Source organism: Macaca mulatta, chromosome 11 (genome assembly GCF_049350105.2).
Source record: "Macaca mulatta isolate MMU2019108-1 chromosome 11, T2T-MMU8v2.0, whole genome shotgun sequence".
Lineage (NCBI taxonomy): Eukaryota > Metazoa > Chordata > Mammalia > Primates > Cercopithecidae > Macaca > Macaca mulatta.
Window position 1 is genome coordinate 30085242 of NC_133416.1, and position 15880 is coordinate 30101121.

The 15880-nt window shown below is 36.8% G+C and overlaps 1 protein-coding gene across 2 annotated transcripts in view; it reads left to right on the forward strand.

Moving 5' to 3' along the window:
- MRPS35 (mitochondrial ribosomal protein S35) overlaps positions 1-15880 on the forward strand; it is a 42057-nt gene that overhangs the window by 16390 nt on the left and 9787 nt on the right. For both annotated transcript variants that reach the window (NM_001194252.3, XM_015151149.3), the window contains 2 exon segments: positions 6337-6446; positions 8446-8515. In NM_001194252.3, the coding sequence (NP_001181181.1) occupies positions 6337-6446; positions 8446-8515 (180 nt within the window).

The following is a 15880-nucleotide window of genomic DNA, read 5'->3' on the forward strand; positions in this document are numbered from 1 at the left end:
TGGGAACTCTTTTAAATTGGTTCCTGTGTCCTTTTGTTACAATCCATTAGCATTTGAAAGTTTCTTTGTATTTTGACACAAGATGGTTCAGGCTCATTTTTATAAATTTCTTATTCCGGACCTGGAATCAGCCATTTCTCAAGGAGCCCTAACACCTGCCATTGGACAATGGTGTTTACAGACCATAATCTGGATGCTAGGACTTCTCAGTTGATTCTTTCAGAAGTTTCTCAAGAAATAATCAATAAATAATGGTAGTTTTAATTCCCCTTTTCAAGTATCCATAGCTTGTTTTTTCTTTTTGTCTTCTGCATTAGATAAAATTTCTGAAATCACATTTCTGTAGTCCCTTATGCTGTTCCATACTTTGTCTTTGCCTCTAGTGTTTAACCTCAGGTATGAGGTATGATTTCGGTGAGATAATATAATGTTTATTATGTTAATGGTGTATCCTATTCTTAGATTACTAGCATTTATGAAATTACCTCCTTTGAATTATTGAAGTCATAAATTACATTAATAGGTTTTCAGTATACTGATGCATTTCTGAATCCTGGTCAGTTCATGGTGTATCATTCTTTTATTCTACCACTGATTTGCTGTGCTAGAATTTTACTTAGGATCATTTGTTCAGATGCCGTATTGCTCTGGAGAAATATGAGATCCTGCTGTTACTCACCTGGATCACGCCACGTGCCATTGCACTTCCAAGGGTCTGTCCTAGGAACTTCTAATTTAGTATTTGAAACCACTGTTTGTTTCCTTTGTCAAAGAAATTTGGTACACATGGCGTATCTTTTTCACACAGCAGTCATGGAGCAGTTACCTGATACACTTTTTAAAAATTAAACTTTTTATTTTAGTTTTTAATTTGCAGAAAGGGTTAATTTGCAGAAAGGTTCCAAGAATAGTAGAGAATCCTCTATATTTCAGACCTAGGTTCCCCTGTTGTAAACATCTTAAAATATACTATGGTATATTTGTCACAACTAGTGAATTAATATTGATACTGAATCAATATTGAATTTATTGTTACTGAAGTCCCTACTTTGTTCAGATTTTCTTAGTTTTTTTCCTAACACGCTTTTTCTGTTCTAGAATCCCATCCAGTTTACTACGTTACATTTAGTCATCATAACTTCTTAGGTTTCTCTTGGGTGTGATGTTTCTCAGACTTGACTTGTTTTTGATGACCTTAACAGTTTTGAGGAGTACTAGTTATATATTTGGTAGAATGTCTTTCAACTTGTTGTGTGTTTGGGGAGAAAAACCCCAGAAGTAAAGTGCCATTCTTGTCACATCATATCAAGAGTATAGGCTATTAAGATGATTTGTTTTGTTTGTTTTTTTGAGACAGGGTCTCATTCTGTCACTTAGGCTGGAGTGCAGTGGCACAGTCACGGCTCACTGCAGCTTCGACCTTCCCAGGCTCTGGTGATCCTCCCACCTTTGTTTCCCCAGTAGCTGGGACTGCAAGCACAAGACACCACGGCTAGCTAGTTTTTGTGTTTTTTGCAGAGATGAGGTTTTGCCATGTTGCCAGGGCTGGTCTCGAACTCCTGGGCTCAAGTGATCGTCCCGCCTCAGCCTCCCAAAGTGCTGGGATTACAGACAGTGAGTCACTGTGCTGGCCATGATTTGTCAGTGATGATGCTAATCTTGATACCTGGCTGAGGTAGTACTTGTCCATTTTCTTCACCATAAAATTATACTTCCTCCCCTCTTTTCCATACTGTACTCTTTAGAAGAAAGTTTTACAATGCAGAGCCCACACTTAAGGATCAGGAGGTATGCTCCACTTCTTGGAGAAGGAAATGTCACATAAATTATTTACAGTCCTTTTATATGGCAAATTTGTTTGTTCCTCCCTATTTATTTAATCATTTATATCAGTATGGACTCATGGGTATTTATTTTATACTATGCGTCATAATCCAATAAAACATGTTTTTTTGCTCAAATTGTTCTGAGTTTAACCATTGGGAACTCTTTCCACTGGCTCTTCTGTTCCTTTGCCATGCTCCCATCATTTGTATTTTAAGCAATTACTTACTTTCTGGCACTACAAAGTGCTCTGGGCTCTTTCCCTGTCCCATTCCTAGAATCAACATTTCTCCAAGGAGCCCTGACTGATGTGCTTTTGATTGGTCTGGAGGGTGACTACTACCTCTTTGAGGTGCCTCCTGGGACCCTCAAAATATTAACTTTTATACTCTCTGTAGCCTGTATTTTAAGCCAGAATATTCGAAGTACACTAAAGAAATTTGTTGAAAATCTATGCAACCATTTTTACATTATATACTAGCAAATAAACAATCTTTAATTTCTATAATTAAAGATTTTCCTTTAATTTCTATAATTTTCTATAATTTTCCATTTTCCTCAGTGATATTGTTGATTGATTTCTATAATTTTCCATTTTCCTCAGTGATATTGTTGATTGATTTGTAGTTTTCTTTCTTTGCTGCGTTTCAGTATCAGGGTTATACCATTTTTAAAAATTTAATATAATTTTTTTTTTGAGAGAGAGAGTCTCGCTCTGTTGCCCAGGCTGGAGTCCAGTGGCACAATCTTGGCTCACTGCAGCCTCCGCCCCCATGGTTCAAGTGATTCTCCTGCTTCAGCCTCCCAAGGAGCTGGGATTATAGGAATGCTCCACCACATCCAGCTAATTTTTGTATTTTTACTAGAGATGGGGTTTCACCATGTTGGCCAGGCTGGTCTCGAACTCCTGACCTCAAGCATTCTGCCCTCCTTGGCCTCCCAGAGTGCTGGGATTACAGATGTGAGCCACGGCACCTGGCCTGTACCATCTTTATGAAGTGAATTATGAAGCTTTCCAACCTTTTTTATTTTGTAGAACAGTTGAAATATCACAACAATATACTAAGTTCTTAGATTGAAACTATTTTTAAATCACAAAGACAGTATATGTTTACTGTATAAAATTTCAGAAATCCCAATAAAAGAAAAAGAATTGAAAGTTCAGCCATGCTTGTATCATTCCACAGGTTCATATTTTTAAGAACATATTAAATGTTACCTATTTTTCATAATAATGTTAACAACCACAATCAACAGTTGTTGAGCTCTGTTGTGTGTTGAAAAATCTCTGAACTGAGAGTCAGAAAACCTAGATCCTCATTTATGTTATCCACCTCAAGTTTTGTGGGCCTCCGTCTTCGGTCCTAGAATTGACATCTGATGTCCCTACTGGTTCTAAGTTTGCTTATTTTATTTCACACAAAAATAATCTCATTGCTTTATTTGAAGGATGGCACCAGATTTCATTTCTTATATCATGCTTTGCCTCTTGTCCTCTGTGCCTTGTGCTAGCCTGTGATTGCTCCCTTGTACCCCTTCTGCTGACTTCACATCTGCCCTGCTAGACTCGGCACTCCACGTGCTGGCTGTTGAGGTTCAATGGTAGCGTCCTGGATGTGCCATGTAGTTCAAGGGTAAACGTAGGTCAAACAGATGAACTAAAACACATGCAGTCCAGTATGATTAAAGCAATCTTGTGAAGGTAGTCAACTGTTAGAAACTATTGAACATACTCACATTTTTTAATTCACAGAAAAAACATTTTTGATAGTCATAAAAGTAGTTTAGGATTAAAAACAACTTATATATAACTTTACTTCAAAAGTGCTTTCTTCTATTAATCTCATTTATTTCTGATAAAAATTCTGGAATTAAGTGTTCCCGAGGAAACAGTCTCAGGGAGGTAACATGATTTGTTTAAGGTAACATATTAAATGGCAAATCTACCAATCAAACCAATTCTTGTCTTTTATGTAATACCAGCATTCTTTAACCACATATACTTGCATGTAGAGAAAATATTTCACAAGTTAGATATTTATCAATTTATGTAGCTCTTTTTGTGTTAAAATGTAGGCATTTGAAGATATATATATATATATATATATATATATAAAACCAACACCTCCTGTGATTTGCAATATCAGCGTTATTTTGGGGATAATGTTAACAGTATTATATTGATTCTTTGAAAAGTAGCAATTGAGGGCAAAATACGTAAGTACTTTGAATTTTGATAAAAGACAGTGAATGCCACTCAGCCCAGGTTAAAGTATTAGCCCATATTAAAGACTACAATGTTGCAGTGCCTTTGAGTGCTACCAGGTGGCGTGAGTGCACCACACAGCTGTTGCTGAAATATTTATGATTTTTGGCATAAACTCCATATAGTTTTTGAACATTAAAATGTATGTTAATGTGAGTTTTAAATGAATGTGAATGTGATCTTACATTACATTGTTACAGTAATGACCAGCTTTGCTGCCTTTTTTTGGACCACTTCTTATATAAAAAGCTACAATACTTTAAGCTTTTGAAACTTTTAAATTTATTGTTAAACATTATTATGATTTCATCGAAGGGAGGTTTAAAAAAAGCAAAATCATGACATTCTCACTATCCTAATGTAAAAACTATTCATTTTTCTCTCCTTACTCCCTCTGTATACATGCATATGTGCATATATTTGTGTATTCATAATCATAATAAAGGTATATTTTATTTTTTGTAAAAAATTCTTCATGTTTGTTTTAATCAGAGTATAAAATGGCTTATTTTATCTATCAAGTCAGTAACCTGGTGGTTGATACATTCTCTTTCCAGAAGACTGGTGATTCACATTGTCTAATTGAGAGTTAGTAGTCGGTATTCATATTACTTGAGTTATTTTTAAGAGTGCATTTGTATTTATCTATTTTCTCTAGTTCAAATACAAAATACAAAAATTTACAGTGCTTTGAAAAACAATATATCCTTGCTTTTAAAAATTTATGTATTCATTCCACAAGTATTTATTGCATGCATTTTAAGTGTTAAGCCATTGCCAAGAACAAGATAGACATCATTCTTGCCCTCAAGGGTTTCAATTCAGTGAGAAAAAAATGGGAAAATAAATAGGCTACTATACTTTGATGTCTTGAGGGAAGTGTACAGGGTTATTGAAGCTACAGAAAACCAAACAGATTTCAAAATCCTATTTAGCCTTTTTTCTTCATATAGTTACAGCTCTTTTTTTATTCTTAGTGCTCTCCCTGGAAGATTAATCTTTACCTTATTTAATTGTATTCCGGTATCTAACCTAACCTATCTTCTTTTTTTTTTTTTTGAGTCTGAGTTTTGCTCTTGTTGCCCAGGCTGGAGTGCAATGGCGCGATCTCAGCTCACTGCAACCTCCGCCTTCTGGGTTCAAGCGATTCTCCTGCCTCAGCCTCCTGAGTAGCTTGGATTACAGGCATGTGCTACCACGACCGGCTAATTTTGTATTTTTAGTAGAGATGGAGTTTCTCCATGTTGGTCAGGCAGGTCTCGAACTCCCGACCTCAGGTGATCTGCCCACCTCAGCCTCCCAAAGTGCTGGGATTAGAGGCGTGAGCCACTGTGCCCAGCCTATCTTCTTGTATCAAACATATTCATCTCTAGATAATACCTTTAGCCCATGCCCTTATTCTCTGCAAATTAAAAAGTGTGTTCTTTTGGTCTTGCGCTTCCTAAAATATGTCTAAGGAAGACTAGGGTTGTGAACTGTCCCTTGAAAAGTGGAATCTGAGGTCAAATAAATTTGAGAATCATTGCATATTAACCCTACATTTTGAAATTTCAAGATGCTTATTAGCATATTATCTGTTCTAAGAAATACTACCTTAAAAAACCCAATTTACCTCGGCATTTCCTAAACATTTTCAACAGAAAGAGCCTTTAAAAAAAATTCTTCTTAGCCTGTGGGACTAGTGTTTTGAGAAATGTTGAGCTAAATGAATTTTTTAAGTGTTTCCTTCCCTAATGCTGTATTCCAGCTTCCATGAGATATCTGTAGCTTTTTAAAAAATCTTGTTGCAATGATACAAGTCTCATAATTGCATTGTAGAACTTGTTGTAATGATACAAGTCTCATAATTGCATGGTAGAAATTTCTTTAAGCTCTTATGTTTTATCTATTTATTTCTATATTCCAACTTTACTAACACTAATTGAGTTTAATTCTATTAGTGCTACTCATAAGCACCATAATTTCATTTATTTACCAGATAATGTCATTAGTTCTTTCAGGGAAGGCACTAATGCCCAGAACTTTCAAAGAGCTTCAAACAGTATGTATGTTCCCCTCCCTTTTTTTGTTTCCATGAGTAAGATCAGAGTTTATAATATGTCCCAACTGCTTGCTCTGTGTAGAAAGGAGTTTGAAAAGCTTTCTTTTTAGTGGATTTAATGTTAATAGGAATAACACTGCTACCTTTTTTTTCACTAAACAATTATATGAAATTATTTTTTCAAATAGCTTTTCTTATTTTTAAGGTAAAGCTTTCCAGTTTGAATTTAGATGACCACGCAAAGAAGAAATTAATTAAACTTGTAGGAGAGCGATACTGCAAGACCACGGATGTGCTTACCATAAAAACAGATAGGTAATGGAAAAACAGTTCAGCCTACTGGTCACATGAGTTTCCCCATTGTCTTTCAATTCCTTGGCAGTCCTTTTTAAAGAAATTTTGTTGAAGACGGGGGAGGGGGTAGCCTTTTCTTATTAAGCAGAGTTCTCTAATTCATAGTTTTAATGTCCTCATACTAGCCTACTATTGCCATGATCTTTATGCAGAGGCATGCTTAGCTAATTTAATGTTATTTTTAACCTTGATTTTAATATGTCCATGTATATAAAACTCAAGAGAGATATTAGAAGAAAAAAGTGTGATTTGCTAGTGATTAATGCTTAAGCAGGCTTTTATACATTCAAAGCATATAAAAATCTTACAGTTCAAAAGTAAAATTATTAAATGGTCTATGTGGAATTGATCAAAGCACATTTGTAAATAATCAAAATCTCAGAGCCAGGACAGATGTTTATAAAGGCAATACTAAATCTATCATATATGAATTTATAAATTGGGTCATTTCTATTTGAAGTAAAGAAAGGTTATTGGTATGTTTTCACTAAATGGCTATTTTATTTTTAGAATTATACTTTAGCTGTTTCCAAATTATGTCAAAATATAAAAGACCCACTTTTAGAGATAACTAAGTGGACCAATCTGCTGTCTTCCTGCCCGTCCCTGTGTGAAAGCATTTGGAGTTGTCAGTTCTGATTAGGTCTCATGATTCACAGTGGTGGGAAGAAGGAGCCTGACACATGCAGAGACTGCAACAGTGTGGAGGCAGAAACAGCCATGGGGCCATGGTTTGTGATTATTACCATATGGGAGAAAGTAGATTTGAACTGTATTAGGAATAGTCCTTTTACTATCTTTAGATAATGTTGGCTTTTCTAGTTCATGCAACTTAAACGCCTTTAAAATGTTATTGTGTGAAATTCTGTGAGTATCCAATAATGTTGCTTTTTTTTTTTTTTTTTTTAGCTAGTTTTACAAGTCTTAGTGTATGGCTATGTTTTATGGTAATTATTTAGAGTAGAGGACTTAAATAAATATAAGTACAGAATAAGCAGTATAGTTGAAGTTATTTGTCATATGATGGTTTTATTTGATATTTAAAGAAATTGGAAGTAATTGTATCTTTCTGTGTATTATTTCATTATCCTTAAAGCTCAATGTGTCATCTCATGTATGTAGACGTTTTACCTAATTTTAGGTTATTAGTTTCATTTTAAATACAGCAGCAACAGCACGGCATTGTATAGTGTAACTCACTTTTAAAAGAATCAGTGTAACTCATTTTTAAAAGAATCAGCTCTGGGAAAACCAAGGTTAACATCTATCATCTTTCTATACTTACGTCTTATTTATATTTTTAAATTTTTTTAGAGATTGAGTCACTCACTCTGTCACCCAGGCTGGAGGTCAGGGGCACAGTCATAGCTCACTGAAGCCTTGAACTCCTGGGCTTATGCAGTCTCCTGCCTCAGTTTCCCAAGTAGCTATGACTACAGGTGTGCAGCACCATGCTTGGCTAATTTTTTAATTTTTGTAGAAACAGGGTTTTGCTGTGTTGACCAGGCTGGTCTCAAACTCCTAGCCTCAAGCAACCCTCCCACCTCGCCGTCTGGGATTACAGGCATGAGCTACCATGCCCAGCCCTATGTCTACTTTGTAGGTGAACTCATCAGATATATTCATGCTATTTGGCAGATTCTTGGCACTGAGATGGTGAAGGGAACTTGGATTGGACACAATCATAGTAAAAGTAGCGTAAAGCTATTGTCATATACAAATAACTCCATTACTAATGAAAACAAAGAGATAGTCGAAATAAAGTTAAAATAACACCAATATTTAGCTGCCTCAAGTAATGAACTACAAAGACTATTTTTATTCCAAAAACAGTTTTCCTAAAGCAGAGAAGGAATATCTGAAAGCATTGTCTTCTGTATTTAGTATATTGCATATTTTGCAAATTATTCTGTATACTGAGTTTTTAGAATTTTGACTTCTCCCGCTTTCTCTTTAATAGGTGCCCTTTAAGGAGGCAGAACCGTGATTATGCAGTGTATCTACTAACAGTGTTATACCATGAGTCTTGGGTAAGTGTGTGTGAATATTTAATGATTTTGTCAGTGTAATTTAGATGATGTTAACCTTTCAAAATACTCTGTGTGGCAAGTACTCAGTTGAGTATTTTGTGAACTGCTAAATAATCTAAGTATGTATGAAATGTCATAGGTAGCTTCTACTGACTTTAAAAGTGAAGTAGGATTTGAAATACGATTATTCGGTTCATCTCAGGACCTTGCTGAAATCATATTCCTAAAATGCCTTGAAACTTCAGAGTTTTTGACTTTGGTTTTTTTTTTTTTTTTTTGACTTTGGGTGAAAGTTGTTAGCCATGAAGAGAATAATAATTATTGTATAGTTTGAGAATTTATAATTCATCCTCTTTAAATTGCAGAGCAAAACTTTATAGAAAGGTATTTTAAATGTTTATTGGAATTTTTAGTGAACACATAACATTTTGTGTGAACATTTGACTGTTATACATTAGGGACAACTAAGGGCAGTTAATTATAGCTTGAGTATTCTTTATCCAAAATGCTTGGGACCAGAAGTGTTTCAGATTTTAGGTTTTTTCAGGTTTTGGAATATTTGCATATTAATGTATAATGAGATACCTTGAGGATGGGACCCACATCTAAACAGGAAATTCATTTATGTTTCATATACACTGTATACACAGAGCCTAAAGGTAATTTTATACAATATTTTCAGTAATTGTGTGCATGAAACAAAATTTGACCATGCTCCATCACATGAGATCGGGTGTAAATTTTCCATGTGTGAGTCATATCCGTGTTCAAAAAGTTTTGGATTTTCAAGCATTTCAGATTTTGGATTTTCAGATTAGGAATGCTAACTGTATTTAAATAGTATTAAAAATACTCGAGTCTGAATGTATGGAGTTTTCATATAAGTATATACATTTATAAGGAAGATTTCACTATGTCTGAGCAACAGCTCATCTGATTTGAAGTTGGTAGCTAATATGTTTAGGTAACTCAAAGTTTGAAATAGTAATTTTTAAAATTAAAATAATTTTAGGTATGCATTTGAATTAAATTTTTTGTGCCTTACCCAACACAGGGGAACTCAATAGCATTTCATACTAGGAATATTCAAAGGAATAAAGATAGCTGGAGAAAGGGGTCATGTTCTTTAGAAAGGACTTCATATGTCAATGTCTACAGAAACAGTGAAAAAAGGAAAAAGTAAAGAAAAATTGAAAAAGATAAATAAAATTTTTCATATGGAAGAGGGTTTACATTTGTTTTTAATGACTCTTAGAGATACAACAAGGTAGAAATAATAGTAAGACAGAGACAGACTTCAGTTTACTAAGTGAGAACTTTTTTTTTTTTTTTAAGTCTTGCTCTGTTGCCCAGGCTGGAGTGCAGTGGTACAATCTCAGCTCACTGCATCCTCCGCCTCCCAGGCTCAAGTGATTCTTCTGCCTCAGCCTCCTGAGTAGCTGGGACCACAGGCATGCACCACTACCGCCTGGCTAATTTTTGTACTTTTAGTAGAGACGAGGTTTTGCCATTTTGGCCAGGCTGGTCTCGAACTCCTGACCTCAGGTGATCCACCGACCTTGGCCTCCCAAAGTGCTGGGATTATAGGTGTGAGCCACCATGCCCAGCCCTCCCAAAGGGGAACTTTCTAAGAGAGCCACCATAAGATGCAATGAGCTACTTCAATAGATAGAAGACATTCTGTCCATTGGCCATTTAGCGAAGATAGGCCAAAAATGTATGCTCCCAGAATAGGTAGTTAAATTCCATGGCCTTTGGAACCTCCTTTCAGCCCGAGTTACTGTGATTCTGTGAGTACATGCAGCTGTTCTCTAAACTGCTCACAGCTCTTCCTTCATGTTATGATAAAAGAGTTTTAACACAAGAGGATGAATGGAAAGTGACAGAAAAAAAACTTGGTTGGGAGATTAGTAAATACAAAAAGTAGCTGGTAAGCTCTTCTCTTCTTTACAATTATTTCCATTATCATAATTTATCTGGATTTTCTAGTTCTGGCTTTAGGAACAACATCAGAATAGCAGTTAATCTCTCTTTCCTAACAATTGATTTTAGAAATGCCGTTGACTTAAGATAATTAAGTTTCCTTTTGAACCAGCAACAGGGCTGAAATAGCTACAGTTTTATGGCTGTTGCTGCTTAAAGAGTTAATAACGAACAATAAATACAACCCGTTTTGACTCTCTTATTTTGCCAGTATCTTATAAAATGAATTTGCCCCGAAGGAAATGATAGGCATAAATTCAGTGGAAGCTGATTTATGGGATTCTTTCTGTGGTTCCGTGACTTAGAATCCAAACAGGGTTGCCTTCTGGATTCACACAGAAGCCTTTGATCTTTAATGCTAATTACTTTGATGCCAGAATAAGTAGCCACATCCAACTGTCCAAACAAGCATGCTTGAAGAATTCTATATTAACATTGTTTCTTGGTCCTTTCTAAACAAGTACCATCAGTGAAGAAGATTTTGAATACAGATGAGCTGTGAAATTTTGCAGAGCTGCTAGAAAAAAAATTTTATTTAATTGAAATTCATTTTCTCTCACCAACATGGAATTCATACTTGAAATTGATGTTATCACCTGTTATTTAATCAAATAGAGAGCCTCTTTTTAATCCATTGCTTGATTTTTTTATAGGCTAGTGTCTGAGCATTTAATATCCAAATACATGCTTCCCTCGGCTTTTTCTTTTTTTTCTTTGAGACAGGGTCTTGCTTTGTTGCCCGTGCTGGAGTGCAGTGGTATGATCATGGCTCACTGCAACCTTGGCCTCGTGGGTTCAAGTGGCCCTTCCACCTCTGTCTCCTGAAGAGTTGGGACTAAAGGTGCACGCCACCATGCCCAGTTAATTTTTGCATTTTTTTTTTTTTTTTTTTTTTTTGTAGAGACGGGATTTCACTGTGTTGCCCAGGTTGGTCTTGAACTCATAGGCTCAGGCAATCCATTCACCTTGGCCTCCCAAAGTGTTAGGATTATAGGCATGAGCCACTGTGCCCTGCCTTCCCTTGGCTTTTTAACCTTCCCCTAGAGGTTACCTCTAAGTAGCACTGAGGGGAAAGTAGCTGGTATTTTTATGTAGCTTGTAGTACTGAAATCCCTCTGGAGAAATGATCATCTAGACTCTGGTAGAAGGATATTACTGTTATATACTATTCAAAACAGTTTACTATAGAAGTGTCAAAGTAGACTTCAGTAAACAGACATCACAAAGCGTAAGCTTCAGGCATAAAGGCTTAGTAATACCTCAAAGAATAATTATTTCAGTGCTGGGAAGGTTAGATAAGAGTTGCATATTCACTGGACCATGCATTTATCCTTCAGCAGTTTAAAGAAGCAAGGAGGCTGGGAGCACTTTCGGAGGCCGAAGCAGGCAGATTGCCCAAGCTCAGGAGTTCGATACCAGCCTAGGCAACATGAGGAAACCCTGTCTCTACTAAAAATACAAAAAATTAGCCTAGTGTGGTAGTGGGTGCCTCTAGTCCTAGCTACTCGGGAGACTGAGGCATGATAATCGCTTGAACCTGGGAGTCGGAGGTTGCAGTGAGCCAAGATCGCACCATTGCACTCAGTCTGGGTGACAGAGTGAGACTCTGTCTCAAAAAAAAAAAATAATAATAATTTTAAAATAAGAAGCAAGGAGAGTTGTAGAGATTTGGTTTCCTATTTTAGTATTACATATTGTTAGCATTGGAATACATTTATAACCCTTGGGGCCAGACAGACATGGATTTGAATTCCAGGGCCATTACTTAGTACCTGTGTAATAGTCAGCCTCTGACTATTTAATCTCTGAGGTTCAGATTTTTTCCTAAGGATTTTTGGATGGATCAGGGAGAATTCGCATAAAGTGTCTGACAAATAGTGGGCTCACCATAAGCGTCTGTAAATATTGTTAATATTAATAATAAAATAAGGAAATTTTTTTCTTAGAATTTTAAATTCATGGTTTCCCAATTTCTGTTAATATATACAGTTTACATTTAATTTGGCGGAGTTTGTACAAGTAAAGTCAGATCTATACTCTTCAGGATGTGTATCCTACTCACAATTCGACGTAATTGATGATAACACAACTTCCTTCATTTTAACTTTTTAGTGATTTTTTAAAAATTGAAACCTTCCGTAAATGATTGGGTTAAGAAATGATTGAATCATTTTGCAAAGTGACTTACACAAAAGATAAGCACAAATACTGGGAAAGAGAAAAAAACACTTGCTTTAGAAAAGTTAGAGATCTGAAATCAAATTTCAGAGATTCATGGATGATGCTGATATTGAATTACTAATGGTTGCTTTTTTACATTTTAAAACTTCAGCTATATTATTTGGATTTCATGATAGTCTTATTGCCAGAACTGTATCTAGCTTTGTAATAAATTGGTTCTGAAAAGTCATGTAACAAGTATTTCTAATTTAGCCAAGCAGTGTTGCACTCCTGTAGTCCCAGTTTCTCTGGAGTCTGGGGCAGGAGGATCTGTCGAGCCCAGGAATTCGAGTCCAGCTTGGGCAAGTAGCAAGATCCCCCACCTCTAAAAATAAAAATTAAAAAAGTCTAAGTTGGAGAATTTTATACTTACTAAGAGTTCATTTTAAAGGGGACATTATTACAGATACTTCTGATAAAAATGAATGCTTTTGCAGAGCCATAATCACCACTTCATCTGTCAGATGTATGAGTTCATTTTGATTGTGTATGCCTACACACCTGCATTTCCACTTGAGAATGCTTGAGCAATGTTTGTTACGTTGTTGTTCTCTTTTTGCATTCAACAACTATTTAGTTCTTGTGTACAAGATATGTTGCTAGGTGCCACTATCAAAATGAATGACCCCCTGCCTTAGGTACCTTGATTTCTGGAAGGAATCCGTTGATTATAATATAATCTGTTGAGTTTAATGGAAGTAGGAACACAGTGCTGTGAGAGCCACAGACAAGGGTTAACTCTCCCTGAAAACATCACAGGAATGATGATGGGTTTTAGAAGATGAATAGAAGTACGCAGTACAGAGTGGGTGAAGAACTTTCTAAGCCTTGTGAGTTTAAAGAGCAGGCAGAAGTTTGGTGTAGCAGGGGTATAGAACTGACAGGGCCAAGAAAGGAGGTGAAGCTGGCAGTAAGTCAGAGACAGGCTGTGAAGCTCGTCCTAGTGCTTATTTGCAAAATGTAGATTTGTAACCAGAGGGCAACATTGAGCTGATACAGTATTTTACTAGTCATTTGAAAAAGTGCTTCTCACTATTTTTGTTTCATTTTATTTTGGGGGCTTGTGTGTGTGTGTTTTACTAGACAATGTTAGAAGTTTATTTTCTCTTTGGAGACTGAGTTTTGCTTTATCACCCAGGCTGGAGTGCAGTAGCGCAGTCATAGCTCACTGCATGCAGCCTCTACCTCCCAGGCTCAAACGATCCTCCCACCTCAGCCTCCCAAATAGCTGGGACCACAGGCAAGTGTCACCATGCGGAGCTAATTTTTTTATTTTTTGTAGAGATGAAGTCTCACTCTCTTCACCACACTGTTCTCGAACTCCTGGGCTCAGGTGATCCTCCTGCCTCTGCCTCCCAAAGTGCTGGAATTACAAGCGTGAGCCACCACATCTGGCCCCCTCTGAGTGTTTCACTGTTCATGAAACAGTAAACCATCCTGTGTCAAATGTCAAGTGCACGTTCGTTAAAAATGTTGCCCAGCAAATGTTGGCTGGGCACGGTGGCTCACGCCTATAATCCTAGCACTTTGGGAGGCTGAGGCAGGTGGATCACCTGAGGTCAGGAGTTTGAGACCAACCTGGCCAACATGGTGAAACCCTGTCTCTACTAAAAATACAAAAATTAGCTGGGTGTGGTGGTGGGCACCTGTAATCCCAGCTACTTGGGAGGCTGAGGCAGGAGAATGGCTTGAACCCAGGAGGCGGAGGTTGCAGTGAGCCGAGATGGCACCACTGCACTCCAGCCTGGGCAACAAGAGTGAAACTCCGCCTCAAAATAAGTAAATAAATAAAATAAAAACGGCAAATGTTTATTAATTGTCTATTTGCTTTGGATATGAAGGTTAATAAATCGTGGGAAAACCATTGTCTCCAATTGAGGAACACTCTAGTGGGAGCAAGGAGGTATAATAATAAATATCACAAAAGTGTTAAGATTATCTTAGTTTGAGCTATCATAACAAATTACCATAGACTGAATAGCTTAAACGACAGAAATTTATTTCTCACAGTTCCAGAGGCTGAGGAGTTGATCAGGGTGCCAGGATGGTTGGATTAGGGTAAGGGCCCTTCTCCTGGTTTGCATATGGCTATCGTCTTACTGTGTCCTCACTTGGTGGAGAACAGAGAGAGAGGAAGGAAATTCTGTCCTGTCTCTCGTATTGAGGATTGGAATTCCAATATCTGAATTTGGTGGGGGGACACAAACATTTGGTCGGTAGCACAGGTTGTATAATTTACCATTTCATGTTTAATTCTTCTCTACTTCTTCATATGTATCTTTCAAGACCTCGACCTGCTTTGAGGCTGTTAGTGTTTGTCTGACTTCCGCTTTGTATAGATAGCAAGTTCCTCTGTTGTATTTTATTTTCTATGCTGGTCAGTGGAACACCTGACTGCAGTTAGCTGTCTTAGTCACGGATTGTTCCATGTATGTTTTCTTTTTCTAACTTTAGGGCCTCGTTAGCAGGGATCTGACCTATTGTACTTTGTACTTCAAACTGTCTAGGTCAGTGCTAGGTAAGAATACTAAATGTTTCATAGCAACTATTGAGGCTGGGCGCACTGGCTCACGCCTGTAATCTGAGCAGTATGGGAGGCCGAGGCAGGCAGATCACTTGAGGCCTGGAGTTCGAGATCAGCCTGGCCAACACAGCAAAACCTCATCTCTGCTAAAAATACAAAAAACAATTAGGAAGTGTTTTAAAAGGTATTCGAATTCTACATTACTTTGTAAGTTCGCCACAAATACTTGCTTCTGTGAGTTCAGTTCATGATGCAAATTTACAGTCAGCAATGTTAATAGAATCTACATTCTAAAAAAGAACTGGCTCTTCCTGGCAAGATGCATCTCTTTAACATGAAGCGTATGTTTTTATTTAACACTTTATGCATAAACTTACTAATGTTACAGTGTTTGTTAAACAACTAACTATATGCATGCATTGAATTCCCGTGAGTCCGAGCATTAGTGGTTGGCCAGTAATGGTAAAGAATCACTACATGCCACAGTTTTACTTGATTTCAGACAAATACATCTGGCCTTTGTTCTAAAAAGTAGACCTGTGATGTTGCTGTGAGAGTTAACTGGGTCTCTGTCTCTGACTTTCTTTTTTTTTTGTTTTTTTAACTCTGTGCTGCTTCAGTGATCACTTTGCATTAAC